Source organism: Polyodon spathula, chromosome 6 (assembly GCF_017654505.1).
Source record: "Polyodon spathula isolate WHYD16114869_AA chromosome 6, ASM1765450v1, whole genome shotgun sequence".
In the NCBI taxonomy this organism is placed as follows: domain Eukaryota; kingdom Metazoa; phylum Chordata; class Actinopteri; order Acipenseriformes; family Polyodontidae; genus Polyodon; species Polyodon spathula.
Genome location: NC_054539.1, coordinates 49,780,622 through 49,794,910, shown reverse-complemented (window position 1 = coordinate 49,794,910; position 14,289 = coordinate 49,780,622). Strand labels below are relative to the sequence as shown.

At 35.5% G+C, this 14,289-nt stretch overlaps 1 protein-coding gene across 1 annotated transcript in view; it reads right to left on the bottom strand.

Moving 5' to 3' along the window:
- Nucleotides 1-14,289, bottom strand: part of LOC121317278 (polyribonucleotide nucleotidyltransferase 1, mitochondrial-like) — a 28,037-nt gene that overhangs the window by 4,881 nt on the left and 8,867 nt on the right. Inside the window, exons 14-25 of the mRNA XM_041253031.1 lie at nucleotides 13,943-14,013; nucleotides 13,620-13,656; nucleotides 7,825-7,891; nucleotides 7,646-7,735; nucleotides 7,448-7,501; nucleotides 6,674-6,783; nucleotides 2,881-2,952; nucleotides 2,571-2,634; nucleotides 2,265-2,348; nucleotides 2,092-2,175; nucleotides 1,788-1,894; nucleotides 1,619-1,674 (exon numbers count right to left, since the gene is read on the bottom strand). Coding sequence (XP_041108965.1) covers nucleotides 1,619-1,674; nucleotides 1,788-1,894; nucleotides 2,092-2,175; nucleotides 2,265-2,348; nucleotides 2,571-2,634; nucleotides 2,881-2,952; nucleotides 6,674-6,783; nucleotides 7,448-7,501; nucleotides 7,646-7,735; nucleotides 7,825-7,891; nucleotides 13,620-13,656; nucleotides 13,943-14,013 — 896 coding nt within the window. The remainder of the gene's footprint in view (nucleotides 1-1,618; nucleotides 1,675-1,787; nucleotides 1,895-2,091; nucleotides 2,176-2,264; nucleotides 2,349-2,570; nucleotides 2,635-2,880; nucleotides 2,953-6,673; nucleotides 6,784-7,447; nucleotides 7,502-7,645; nucleotides 7,736-7,824; nucleotides 7,892-13,619; nucleotides 13,657-13,942; nucleotides 14,014-14,289) is intronic.

Genomic DNA, 14,289 nt, shown 5'->3' with positions numbered 1-14,289 from the left:
CCCCCAGTTTTTAGTGTTTTGTGTTACAGTAAATATTTTTAACAAAATGTAACGCATATCTAGTTGGGATTTTTTTAAACATTTTTTTATAAAGTAAACAGGGTAAATGAGGGTGGTTGGGTGGGATTGGAATGCATCTGAGTGTAGGGAAATTACATTAAAGTTACTGTAAGAATTTTTATTGGAAATGTTTAGTGTGTTAATTAATATGCTCCTAGTTAAATCATATTTATTGTCATTTCTGAACAGTTATTGTTAACTACCGTACTTGTGTATCCCTACATACAAAGTTAATTTAATAGTATTGTTACTAAATAAATTATATTTAGGGTACCACTGAACTTGTGAGACAGATTGCTCATTAAAGTCCTTAGCATATTATCTATTCAAGGACACCAAGATATTTAGTGAACAAGCCGTCTGAGTGAAGTTATCGGGCAATAAACTGCCCATCCCTAGTTGTACTGCTTTCCTAGAAAAAAGGAGAACATTTTGGGATACCATTCTATATGCAAGATGTCTTGCTCATTAAAATATTCAGCACATTTTTAAAGAGGAGACGATTATCTATTCAGGAATACTAACATATTTATTAAGTAAAGGGTCTGATTGAGGAGAAATGGTCAATACAAACCACCTCCCCAAGTCTTGCTGTAAACCATTTGTTTTTGCCATAATTTGTGCCAGTATCGTATGGAAAAAGCAGACTGGGGAAAAAGCAGATCATGCAAACACAGTAAGGTAAAAGGAAGGCGCAGCAGCTATTTGATTAAAGGGGAAGTTAACTGCACTCAGCATTTTCTGTCTGATCATTTTATTTGCCAGATCGTATGGTAACGTGTTCACACACCTCTTTGTTGGTTTTACTTATTTATTTTCTCTCTGTAAAATATGTGTGATGCAAAGTTTTCTGTCTTTATATTCGGACTAAAGTGTTAAAATGTTTGTCAACTTTTTCTGCCGGTGTGTATTTAAAAATGTTGTTGTTAGTCAGATGTAGGCTGTAGTTGATGTCTGATTGCAAAGATTTATTTACTGTATATTATTAAGAGGCTTTACAGGTCAAAATGCTGTCAATCTTTAATCAAAATTAAAATGTTTTAGTAATATATTCTGATGACATACAATCATACAGCATTATTAGTATTGCTTATATTATTTTGTCAGTAGGCCTAGCGATAACTATCACAGTTTAAAAAGACTAAATGTTATCATCCTAGTTTTAAAGAAAAATAAGACTAGAACTCAACATGACAGCTAAATTAGAAAAAACGTCAAGTTGCAATAACGTTTGTTAAACAGACATACAAATTACACTTACAAACTTAATTTTAAATTATGTATTTACTGTTAATGTATATTACAGCAATCTCTTATCTATCGCTATACTGTCAAATACGTCCAATCTATTTATTTATGTAAATTTATACTTACAAAATCCATTTAAAAGTGTTTATTTCTTGTTACTATATCCCATCTACTTATTCCCTGGACTCGATCTACTAATGCCCCAGACGTAGCACTAGTACAATGATCTATGCGTAAACCTTAGAAACAATGGAACCTCCACTTTTTCCCCAGGACACCAGCACTGTACATATTAAAGATAAATGCTTACCTTATCTCAGTTATAGTAGCTGTATATACAGACCCAAATTCCAGCTGATGTTCTTGCTGTAAGAATGTTTCGAAAACAGGTTTGTTATCGTCAGACTTCTATATAAAAAAAAACTATAATAAATAAATAATAATAACAATAACACACTAAACCCATGACATCTGCTTACGTCGTCTTTGCAGATTTCACTGATGAACTCTTGTGCTTCGTACATAGCGCTGGGTGTCGGTGCAAATATAGAAAATATCTCTTCATCCACTTGACTGATGGTCACACCTATTAACCAACAGCAATGACTTATGAATCTGAAACAGGAATTACTGATTTTTATTGTAATGTTGAATTAAGCATAACCTACTTTCTAGAACTCTGTCTTAAGATAAAAAACATTTTTTATTATTAATTTTTAACAAACCACCTGTAACAAATAAAAAATTATAATAATTAAAATATATTGCGCACAAAACCATTACCTGTTTCAGCCTGCAGTTTTCTTAGGGTATAACCTCCTGGCCCAACAAACCTTGCTCTTTTTGATATCGGAACACGAACAGTTTCTAAAAAAAATACATAAACACCTGTAAGTTTAACTTAAACAATATTGAATATTATTTTCTTTATATGAAACAAGAGCTCTCAACCTTACCCACGACTGGTCCGTTTTCCTTTCTTTTCGGTCTTGGTTTTGCTATTGCTTTATTCATTATACCCAATATTTCTTTCTTGGCAACTGAAAGTACAATTGAAAAGCCCAGATACTGAGAACAAATGTAAATTACACATCATTTTGGTTTACAAATGACAGAAGCAGAGAGAGATTCTTATCTACAGTAAGGTCAAATGTGTCAGAGCACTGCCTATAGCTAGGAGACAAGGAAATTAATAGGGCAATTTGGATGTTGTAAAAGTATTTATAGCTGTTATAAATGTATATATTTTAAGATTAGAATACCTGTGGCTTGCTGAATAGCTTCCATTACAATTTTCAGTGGTAATCCTGGAATCTTAACATCTGCCTACACACATAAAAAAGAACACATGTTTAACACCATTGTTTTCTCTTGTCAGGCTAATCTTTAAGGCAGTAAGGATATGGTAACTACAATAATTGACATACGCATGGATACATATTTTAAATTTTTTTTTTTTTAAATGCACCAATGTTTAAATGATATTAACACTGGCTGAGTGAACCCGAAGTCAATATTTAAATAACCCGATTAAGCATGGTCCCACTATGTTATTAATATAAAAAAAATCACCTGCAAAGCAGTTATGCCTTTGTTTGTGCCTGCCATTTTGAAGTCCATGTCTCCATTGTAATCTTCTATTCCCTGTCAGTAAAGAAAGTAACTTCAGTTTTTTTTATTTTTTTTTTTATTTTATTTTATCCCTACATAAAAAAAAAATAAATAAAATAAAATCATTGGCACACAGCTGGCTGTTTCTGTGAATTTGACTTCCTCCCTACTGGGGGTGTTAAAATTGACAAGAACACATCAAGATTTTCCCTGGCTACCTCCACAGCACTGTATCTCTCTTTCTAAGAGCACAACTAACATAGGCTGCAACTCATTCATGCACTTTGGTGCTAACTGGAATAAACTTCCAGATTATTATTTACTTATTTGGCAGATGCATTTATCAGCTTAAAATGTTGTCTATGTTCTCTTTAAAAGTACAGGTTCTAACACAATAATTCCAGTAAATCTCATCTAACATATATGGCTAGAATTTTGCTGATATCAGATTTTCTTGTGAAAAATGCACACATTACAGTAAAGGTTAATATGATTTGAATGGTAATTTATTGGAAGCTGTTTGAGAAGAATATTTAATCCAGTGCTCATTGCAGATATTTCAATACTGTATATTCAGTCAATTTTGTTTTTTTAAAATGCACCCAGGAATTCATTGTCTTAAAAAAACCAAAAAAAGAAAAAAAAAAAAAAAAAAAAAAAAAACACTTTTACAAGGAGGCAAACTCCCTGAAGCAAATCATGTGCCAAATGCGTTCCTTCAGTGAAAAGAACAGCATTAAAAAGAATGCATGATATGTTTGTGAATTGTATGTTTTATAAACACGGTACAATGAAAAAAAAGCCATTAAAATCAAACACATGTTCATCATTACATGCGTCTCTTTCATATATGAAAAAAGTGAGATTTACAAAGTGATGGCAATACATATTACATGGTTTTCTGGAATTATATATATTTTTTTGCTATATGTACTTTAAGGTAAAACGTATTATTGTATGTAGTAAGTATGTATGTACAGGAATAAGAGAACAGTTCGCCTAAGGTAACACCCTTGTGGTGAAACTGATTTTTCTCATTGTAAATGCTCCGGCTAAAGGAACAGGAACTTTGCTTATCAGAACATCTTCTTGGCACCAATAGCGATTCGTTCACAATGGATACTGTACTGTTTTATAAAAAAGCGACTTGTCATCGTAAGTGTGTCTTGAGGGACACTGATTGTTTTATTAAATCTTTCTGAACCGGCGTCAAACCATTGATTTATTTTGTATTCTGATTTCCACAAGTACATCTCATCGCTACAAAATAGCATGTAAACAAACAGCGAACACGCTGCTGTTTCTCTTGCCACACTAACTTGGAAATTGTTCAAGCTCTTGGGAAAAAAAAAAAAACAGAAATCAGGCGAGCAAATTTGGTCTCTCCCGCTCTGGTGAGTTGCTTCATCATTCTGTTAAATAATGTTTATGTCTTATATATTGCTGCTGCATTTGGTAACGTGTGTAGCGGTGCTGTGTTAATTTAGTTTGACAGTTCGTTTATTAACGGCATTAACCATGGACGGTGGCGAGCGCAGTTTGGCCGGTAGTTATGAAGCACCACAGGGCCGACTGGGCAGGTTACATTTAACTAGTATGATTATATATATAGTGCATATGAATCCAGGAAAATGAGCCAGTGTGTCAAAAAACTGAAAATTAATTTACAAACTATTTTTAAAAAACATAATTACAAACTAAGCCTAACTTTCCCCCCGCGCGTCATATTTGTTGTACAGTCAGAATCTGAGACTACGTACCGAAATGCTGTGTTGGTACTCGTTCCCGCGGCAAAGCTTTTACAAATCGGGTTTTCTACAACTAAGCAACCAATAAGCCAAAAAGAAAGGTCTGAAATCAATTAATCATAAAGAATGTAATTATGAAACAATAAAAATAGTAAGACGAACATTTAGAGTGGAGGCTTCATTTCATTATGACAGACCAAAAAAGAAACGTTTTGACTTTTTTGGGGTCAGTTTCCCAGACTTGCAGAAAAAACAGCAGCTTATATCATATCTAGTCTCACTGTAAGATGTCCCGATGGATACCCAGGTACGCGATCGAATTGTCTAACTTATTTGGGATCTGATGCGTTCAGGTCAAAAATGCCATTCACAAACTTTCCAGGGCTCGCTGGTATCACTCAGCAAGATTGGCGCTGACTTGGGAGAGGCTACACAAGCGACAACACTCTATATAGGATTGCTATTATTTTGTATTATGAACATTGTTTCAATAGTGTTTATAATTAGGATTAGGGGTGGGAATTTCGAATAGTTTCCTATTTGAATACGCAGGGTACAACCTTTTTGTGTATTCGATTACCCGAACTATGGTCCCTTACGCTACCAAGAGTAAAAGGCAAATGCGTGTGCACAAGCAGACAGCATAACAGTGTAAGCCGGTAAAGTTTAGCCGGGTTACCAAAGCGTTCAAACAACGTCCAATACGAGATTTCTTCCCTCTGTACCCTATTTCCTTAAGCACAAGTTTTTTTTATTTTTATTTTGTTTACTGAATCAAAATACATAGAGCTCAATAAGCAGCAAGGTCACAGCGCGTATCTCTTCCAATTAAAGAAACAGCAGCATAATATTGCGCAAACCATCAAATACGTTTGCTGTAGTGTACTCAGAATAAAATAACACCTATCATATAGCAACCTAAATATTTTACATCTGTTTAACTCTAACAAACAATATTTATAAAATAATCTTAGTGTAAATACTGTAACCTGGCCAAAATAGAAAATGCATCCCAACATTACAATAGTTTAACATTAGTAATTACAACTAGCCATCAAGTACTGACATCAGATGAATCTAAGTCAAGTTACTTTGTTTATTCAATAACCTGTAAATAAACCAAAACAAGGATACCTGGTTGTACTTTTAATGGTCAGTGCAAATGTTGCCGTTACTCCATCCATTCATAGAAAGTCAACAATAGATGTTTTACATTGAACAGCAGTCCAGAGTTTTAGCCACTTTGAGTCGTGGGCTCTCTTTGGTTACCATACACAGTTAGAAGCATATTGAAAATAAAAACCATCATGAAAAAATATATAAAATATTGGGCCAGATAAAATTGCATCCAGGCAAGTAAAAACACTAGCTCAGTGGCCCGAGGGGCCAGTAGTTAAAAATCTAAACAAAGGGCCCTGCCTAAGCCCATTATTTTTGCCTCTGCCATTTTGATAGACTGAAACACACCCACCAGCTAATTTCATAGTACATACCGATTTAAGCTTTTTGACCGTGTTGTTTTGCTTTACTTTTATTAATGTTAGTTTGTTACTTTAGTTTTATAATTTATTAACATACACATGTCTATTGTTTATTTTTACTTATTTTAGTTCATTTCATATGTTGATGCATGTGCGTAATACATATGTATTTATTTAATTCATATTGTGTCTGGTGGTTAACTCTGTCTTAGAGGGGTGTTCTCTTAGTTGGAGACTACTGTACTTTGAAAAAAAAATATACCCACCAATGGTACCGGATAACTAGAACAACTGGTATTTCTTGGCAGTTTAACGTTTTACATCCTCAAAAACAACCCTAGTCAACCTTAGTTGAAGAGGGTTCTTAGTGGCCTTCTTTAGTCCAACCAACCACACACCCGAACTAATGATTTTCCAAGATTCTGTTACTATATGGCAGCGACGTTGCAAGGTTCTTAAAGTGTTTTTCAATTAAATGAGAAAATCTACTCAAGAACTAATTAAAAGCAAACTGGACAGGCATACCAGAATATCTGTGAGTAATCTGTAATCTTGAATTTCTGATGGATTTTCTGGATTTGGCTTTGTTATTAGGCCAATCGCAACTCCAGCAACAGCAGACGAAATTGGCACACCTAAAATATAAAAAAATACACAACATTTTACCGACAAAGAGCCACTAAACGTTAATGCATTTTAAACTTAGAGATTACCTAATTTGGTAAAATGCTTCCGTATAGACTTTTATTTATTTATTTATTTATTTTTAGTAGTCACCAATTTTTTACCACGGTTTTCTCCCCAGTTTAGTATGCCCAATTATTATATGTATCCTCGGTTCACCACTCACAACCCCCCTGCGGACTCGGGAAATGGCGGCTGGAGCAGGTGTCCTCCGAAACGTGCTCCTGCCAAGCCGTCACTTTTCACAGTGCAGGTCCACAGCGATGCCACCAGACCTATAGTGCCAGAGGACAACACAGATCCGGTGGCTCCACTGCAGAACCACAGGCGCCCTATCAGCCACAAGGGTCGCTGATGCGTGGTGAGCCTTGGATTCCCCTGCCAACCTAAGCCCTCCCTACCCGGGCAGCGCTCTGCCAATTGTGTGCCGCCCCCTAGGAACTTCCGGTCATGGTCGGCTGTACCTGAATTCGAACTTGTGATCCCCAGGCTATAGGGCACATCCTGCACTCCATGTGGAGCGCCTTTATGGGATGCGCCACTCGGGAGCCCCTTCACATAAACATTTTAATATAAATCGTCAAAAGTCAATCTGTAAAGGAGCTTTATATTTACCCGCATCCATTAAAGCCAGGCTCCCTCCACATGCAGAAGCCATAGAAGATGAGCCTAATAATAAAATAAGAAAGAATAAAGTGTGATCCTGGCATGCATATGCTCACATATAAATCACAAACTACAGAATACCACCAAGGGTTTAGGTCTTGCAATTCCACATATTGTTCTATTCAGCAAACATGCTTACATACTTACCATTAGATTCTAATACTTCCGACGTGACCCGTATCGTGAACGGGAAATCTTTGGGGATAACAGGCTTTAGTGATTTTTCTGCCAGGGCACCTGAAATCATAACATAAAAACACTCAAACCAGTATGCAGTTTATGCACAGGAATGTTTCATGTATTTATTCTGTATTGTTCATACATACCATGCCCCAGTTCCCTTCTGTTCATGCCACTCATCTTGCCAATCTCATTCGTTGCATATGGAGGAAACTGAAACATCAGGAAAGACCCTCTTTAATGAATTAAAGATCTGTATTTTATTTGTTATCTGCTATTTTGGGATGGCAACACAGGAGTGCAAACAAATGATTGGATGTTGGCCCCTCAAAAAGGTGCAATTGTCCTATACTTTGTAATACAACTGCTCTTTGATTTCAGCCTTCAGAGGACCCTGTAGAATCTTCCTGAAGCACAAATAACCACATTGATATAATTGGTTGTTAAATAGAAATTAATATTAGGGGTGCACCAATAAAGATTTTCTTGGCCGATACTGATAGCCGATGGTTATCTACCCATATCAGCCAATACCAATAAGACAGGTAAGCTATTGTAAACTACTAGAACGAGACATAGGGCCTACATTTAAACTGTTTTATAATTATAAATGTTAAAAAATGAGCAGATAACGTTTACTTGTTGTATGAAAATGAACAGGTATTGTTTACTTCTTGCATTTACTTCAGAAAATTAATCCAAAAGAATAACATAGTATTATATTGTGTGCTTTACAGCAATTTATTATATTTTTTTTACAACAGACACACACACAAAAAAAAAAAAAAAAAAAAAAAACCTGTGCATTTGTGCTAGTAGAAACACTTCTGTAGAAAAATATGTAATGTGACATTGACTTTCATGGGGTTTCCATGCGGGTCAATTTGCATATGAAATGGTGATGCGCGTGCACGTTCAGGAGAATTACTCGGGTAAACCAGGCTTCTGGCCGAAAAAAACAAACAGCCAAAGAAAGGGATAGGGTAAATCTCATTTACTCGTGTAAGTGATGAAACACACGGGAAAATCCACACCCAGTTTCGCATGGAAACCTGTATTTCACATGTAAATGTTAATGAGCGTGTTTATCCTTAACTATAAATATTGCAAGGGAGCAGGTCAGTTGTTACTGTGGATTCCAAGACGGGCAGAAAGTAGTGGCTGAAGGGCGATTTTATGGTTCGCAGTGGTATAGCTCATCTTAATGATAATGCGGGCGGCTTTTTTTATTGTTGTTTTTTGCTGTGTCTGGACTGTCATGTTGCGTATCTCTTGTGGGTTTACAGTTCTGCATAAAACCACTTACCATGAACTGTGTTATAGTATTATAGTAACTATTGTTATAGTATTAAAGCCGCTGTTTGAGAATACCCTTGCTGTAAAAACTATGTCAAAGTTAAACACGAAGTGCAAGTGAGCTGCTTAAAAGTAAGTGAATTAATGCCCGTCCTTTTTTTTGATCCATGATATGTCCGACAACGCGTGTCTGCCCTCCACGTTAATAAATATAGTTGGTGAACTGGAGGTCATGAGCCAGCTCGATCGCTCAAAACAGCACAACAAACATCCAACAAGGTTTTGATGCCCTCTCAGAACTGACTAAATAAAACTGCAAATGAACATACTGATTGTGTTTTATGTTTGCATTATTAACATGTAACACAACTGTAAATTCAACACAACTTAAAAGAAAGGATAGAATCTCTGATAGCATGAGCCTCCTCAGATTGCTGCTGTCCCATTGAAACTGTCGGCTGAGGTAACTTTCACAGTTGCCAAGTTCACTTATAACAAGCGGAATTGGGCTTGTTCTTGAGAGTCACTGGCTGTAATTTGCATAAACACCCATTCTAACATGGGTTGTGCTTGTTTTGAGCTTGTTGTGAAAGGCAGTACCGCTTTTTTTTTTCTCTTGTGAGACTGTAACCTTCCCCTTGTGTCTCACAGGCAGTGAGTGATTCCTGAACACCTAATTTTGTTGTTGACAAGAGTTTGTGCAGGATACAGCAAGCAGTGGCAATTTTGGGAACAAATTGTGTATATTATAATAATAAAATAATAATAACAACAACAACAACAACTTAAACCATCAGTGTTATTTAGGATTCAACCTTTTGTTTTTAAAGCATCATAATAATATTCTACTCACTAGTTCACCGCTGGATTTAATGTAGCATCAAGTCTGTTCTGCACACAACTCGATATCCTATTATTGTCTTTAGAGATAAAAAAAAAGTATTTACTGCAGGATGATCGCTCGTTACACAGGACTGGGAAAATGAGTGTCTCGGTATTCTTGAGTCATTAGCAGGGATACAAGTTTTCCGCAAAAAAAAAAAAGGCTAAATTTGAGTCGCCATCCACAAACAGTACTATTGAATAACAGTTAACACAGGAAATATTTACTGGTATACTTAAACTCAAAGGAAGTTACAAGCTCACCAGAGTGCCATCAATCAAAACATTTTACTTCAAAACATTATAAATACGTCTGTGTAGTGATAACAAAAAACAAAAAATAGTATTCATATTAGTTTCCCGAGTTAGTCTTTATCACCTGGATAGCTACTGCCAAACTCACTGACCCAATCTTTATGGATGATTTTTGTTTTTTATTGTTTGCTGCATCTTTAAACAGCTTGTTGAGTAGTAAAAAAAAAAAAAAAAAAACTGCAGCTACGTTTCAACATTAATGTGACACTGACAGCGCTCCTCGTTCAACCTTGACCTCCACTCCAGAAGCACTTTTATTGAACAAGTATGTTTACTAAATTTAAAGCAAAATTGCCTGTGTTGATGACTACATATGATAAGTGCATGGATTTGGTTATCAAACAACCTGTGCTTGCACTGCCCCGCCCCAAGTGTAAAACAATAAATTCTCACACAGCATAGAAAATCTGTGTTTTTTTCCAGATTATACGACAGCAAACAGATTCCAACAATCCCTGGTCATTAGTAAGAGCGCCTAACCAAACTACCGATCGCCGATTGTGTTTTTTTTTTTTTTCCTTCTATCGGTGCCATGCCGATAGGCTACCGATAATCGGTGCACCCCTAATTAATATAAATATTAGTTTATTTATTTCAAGTTGAATTGCAGGTGTCCTGTGAAAGTGCACTTTTGAAACATAGTGGGTATGTTGGTGGTTGAGATTTCTGAGGATGGAGCAAAGCATTGTACTTCGGTTTTTTAATGTGCTTTTGCAGTTTTTGCAGTTTGTTGGAAGGTTTGCTGCTGATTTCCAACTATTGACGGATGGTGGACATCAATAATTGCAGGAGTTAAGACACTGGAAAGATGTGAAGACCACTCTTGTCTGTTGGATAGAGATGGAGCCAGTCATCTTTTAGAGAACTTGTTTTTGTGACCTGTTACAACCATTATTTCAAGGGTTTGTTGTGGTTTGGCAGATTGATACCTTAATGAAATTTATCAGTGACGGTCGTGTAGACATTCTGAGGGCATTTCCTGGCCATTAATGCCCTCTACAGCAACCAGTGAGAAGACAGCATTCCCGTTCTATTCATCTGACAGGTTTGTATGCCTCTTTACATTTTAGAAATGTTCCTTTTTCATTTGGGGGGTTGGAATTTTAGATAAAAAAGTGGTAAGCTGAAGGAAATTCAAATGTGGATGTCTGCAGCCGGCAAGAACGGTTTAAGTCCATAGTGTTTGTTTCTCTGGCTACAAAAGAAAACCCAAAAAGAAGTAAAGGACAGAAAAATTATTCTCTTTTTTTGTTAAACTACTTTGTTTTGTTCTATTGAATGCAATGCTACTACTGGTCCGTAGAAGGAATCTATGAACAGGTTTGGGGAAAAAAAAACAAAAACAAAAAAAATTGTTTTTGTTTTGCTATATACATCCGTAATTCTGCTGCTATTGTATATACTAGCTGCTGGACTTTCTGGTAAACTACAAAACCACTGACCAATTAATCTCAGTGGATGTTATATTATGCACTTGCTAATGCTTTTGTACTTTACTGCCTGGGACCGATGCTTTTTCTATGTCTGATCCATATTGCATAATTTTGTGTTCTGTGTTCCCACGGATGTTTGAATGTTAGTTAAAATATTCATTAACAACAGTGAGATTGAATTATTATCACTTGCATGTGATTTCTGGCGTATGGTACAAGGCAATAAAGGCATACACAGTTTAACAAGCCTCATGCCCAGCTATGATCAGCAAAGAAAAAAGCCAACATAAAGTGCTTATAGAAGTTATCTAATTCAATTTGAAGACGCTTCCTCATTATTATTGATCAGTACTGAAAAAATGTGTAAATTAAAAATAAAAGTTAGGAAATATCATCTTGCAATTAACAGGTTCCTACGAGGTCATGTACAATGTACTTTCAAACTTTGCATGTGATTCGGATCAAATTAGCTTTATACTGGGCTTGTTTGTATCCGAGTACCTCATAGGGAGCTCAAAGCAATGCTCAAACACATGAGCAAGTCTCAGTGGGGCTGACGAACCACCCTGTAGTGTGTGAACTACCATTAAGAGTGCAGAAAATATAAACCATGTTCACAGCACTGTATTGGGGCAAGGCAGGGCTTTGGTGCAGTTTCGTTGATAAACTTAAATAATGTTTAGAACGCGTTACAAAAATGTAATTTCTTAAATTGATTATCCAGTATTTCTCTCGATGTATATAATGAGGAATGAAATCGATTGAGAAATCGAATCGTGATTTAATCGTAGCAGCCTTAAAAGTGAGATTTAAAATATGAACTTAGTTTTGAATTGCTGTTTGAGGCGTTTTATGGGATGGGAGGGCTCACACCGGGCTCTTTTTAATTTGAATGTTTTAGGCGTGAGGGGAGGGTGGGATAACTCATACTAGAGGGTTTTCTTTTTAATAAACGGTCCGGAGGGTGGGTTATGTGTACACTGCTTGAAAAAGGAAGAAAAGAGGAACAGGTGTGTTTTATTGTATAGAATGTCAAGATGGATTTGTTTACTTGATTCACTTGTTAGCAAATTTTTAGCATTTGAATAACTGAATTTTTTATATAATAAAGTAACACATTTTCATGAGCACTTTTTTGATACCGCACTCAGGGAACAATATTAATCAATAAAAAATGTAATCGATTAAAGCCAACTGGTGTGATTAATTGAGTCATCATTAATTGATTAAAACCCCAAAAGCCTTCCATTTTAATTGCTATTTAACTGTTCTACAAGGTTCTTTATAGGCTCAGCGCATTTCTTTCGAGGTATCACACTGACTGCAAATTCTATAACTTACATTTTAACATGAAATTCTTAAACTCAGTGAACACGTCAAAACTTCAACATAAAGCCACAGAGATAAATAAAATAAGGAAACGCATTAATAAGTTATTAAACAGTTTGTTTAATATTATAGCCACCTTTTTTTTTAGCGGTTGCCTCTGACAAATGGTTCTAGTTGGATTTGTAGCTGGACTGGGGTGTTTATGCTTCAACTTGTGTAGCTTCTAATTTTTCTTATTCTTGATGTGATTGGCTGTAAAGACAACAGGGCTAGCCAGAGATTGGATAATGTTTGTTGGGTTGGTTTTTTCTTGTGTACAGTTTCCTACTAACTGAAAACATTGTATCCTGGGAGATGTAGTTCTTAGTGGAAGTTTTAGGTGAGGCAGGAGGGGAGGCAGACAAGCTGAGCAGCAAAATTTATTTTTAGGTGTTCAGTTTAAATTTAGTGCAGATTTCAGTTTAACACAAACAAAACGGCAGGTAGGCAGCTTATCTGGACCGCTGAATACATTTCTATTTATTGATTCATATCACGATTGGCCTTGGCAAATTGTGTCCGGTGATCAACCCTGTCTGTCTTGAGAACATTTTGGCTAAGAACACTTCCACTTCTTCCTGAGGGGTGGTGTTCTCTTATATATTATTTTGCAATAATGTACACTGTGATAATCAAAATTAACTCACCTCATAATGCAGCATAAAATTTTTGTCTTTAACCCCACTGTGTAAAAAAATAAAATAAATAAGAATAAAAAAAAAACAAGACAATGAAATAACTACTTTTAATAGAAATGTGTATCATTTTAAAATTGGCTGTATCAAGATTATGAAAAACATCTCCAACAGCGCATCCTATGCTCCACAGATCACTGGTTAAGTATATAAAATACACTAGGGCGTACCATATTTTATTTATCTAAATGGTCGCATTATTTAGATCTGCAGACGTTTAGATCATCACATTTGGACCTTTAGTATCAGATTGATGACAATCTTTCATTTCTTACCTGACAGCTGTAGTTATTATGTCTGTCTTTATGCTCGATTCCAAAGAATCAAATGTTACAGTACAAAGAACCTGAAAAAATAAAAAAAAAGTTTAATATTTCAAATAAAAATCTGGCTTGTTGCTAACTGTGATCTAATAAAAACAAAATCGAATTAATTGAAATAAATAAAAATAACTGTAGGGAAAATTAATCAAGGCATTTACAACTTTCACATAGGAACTATTCCATAAAGACAAACATCTATGTGTAATCTAATCTTCGAGTCTGCTTCATACAGTGTGAGACAATTCAATTCTTTATGATTTTTAAAGTATCAGTTGGCTGTATAGTGAATAGTATGTAGT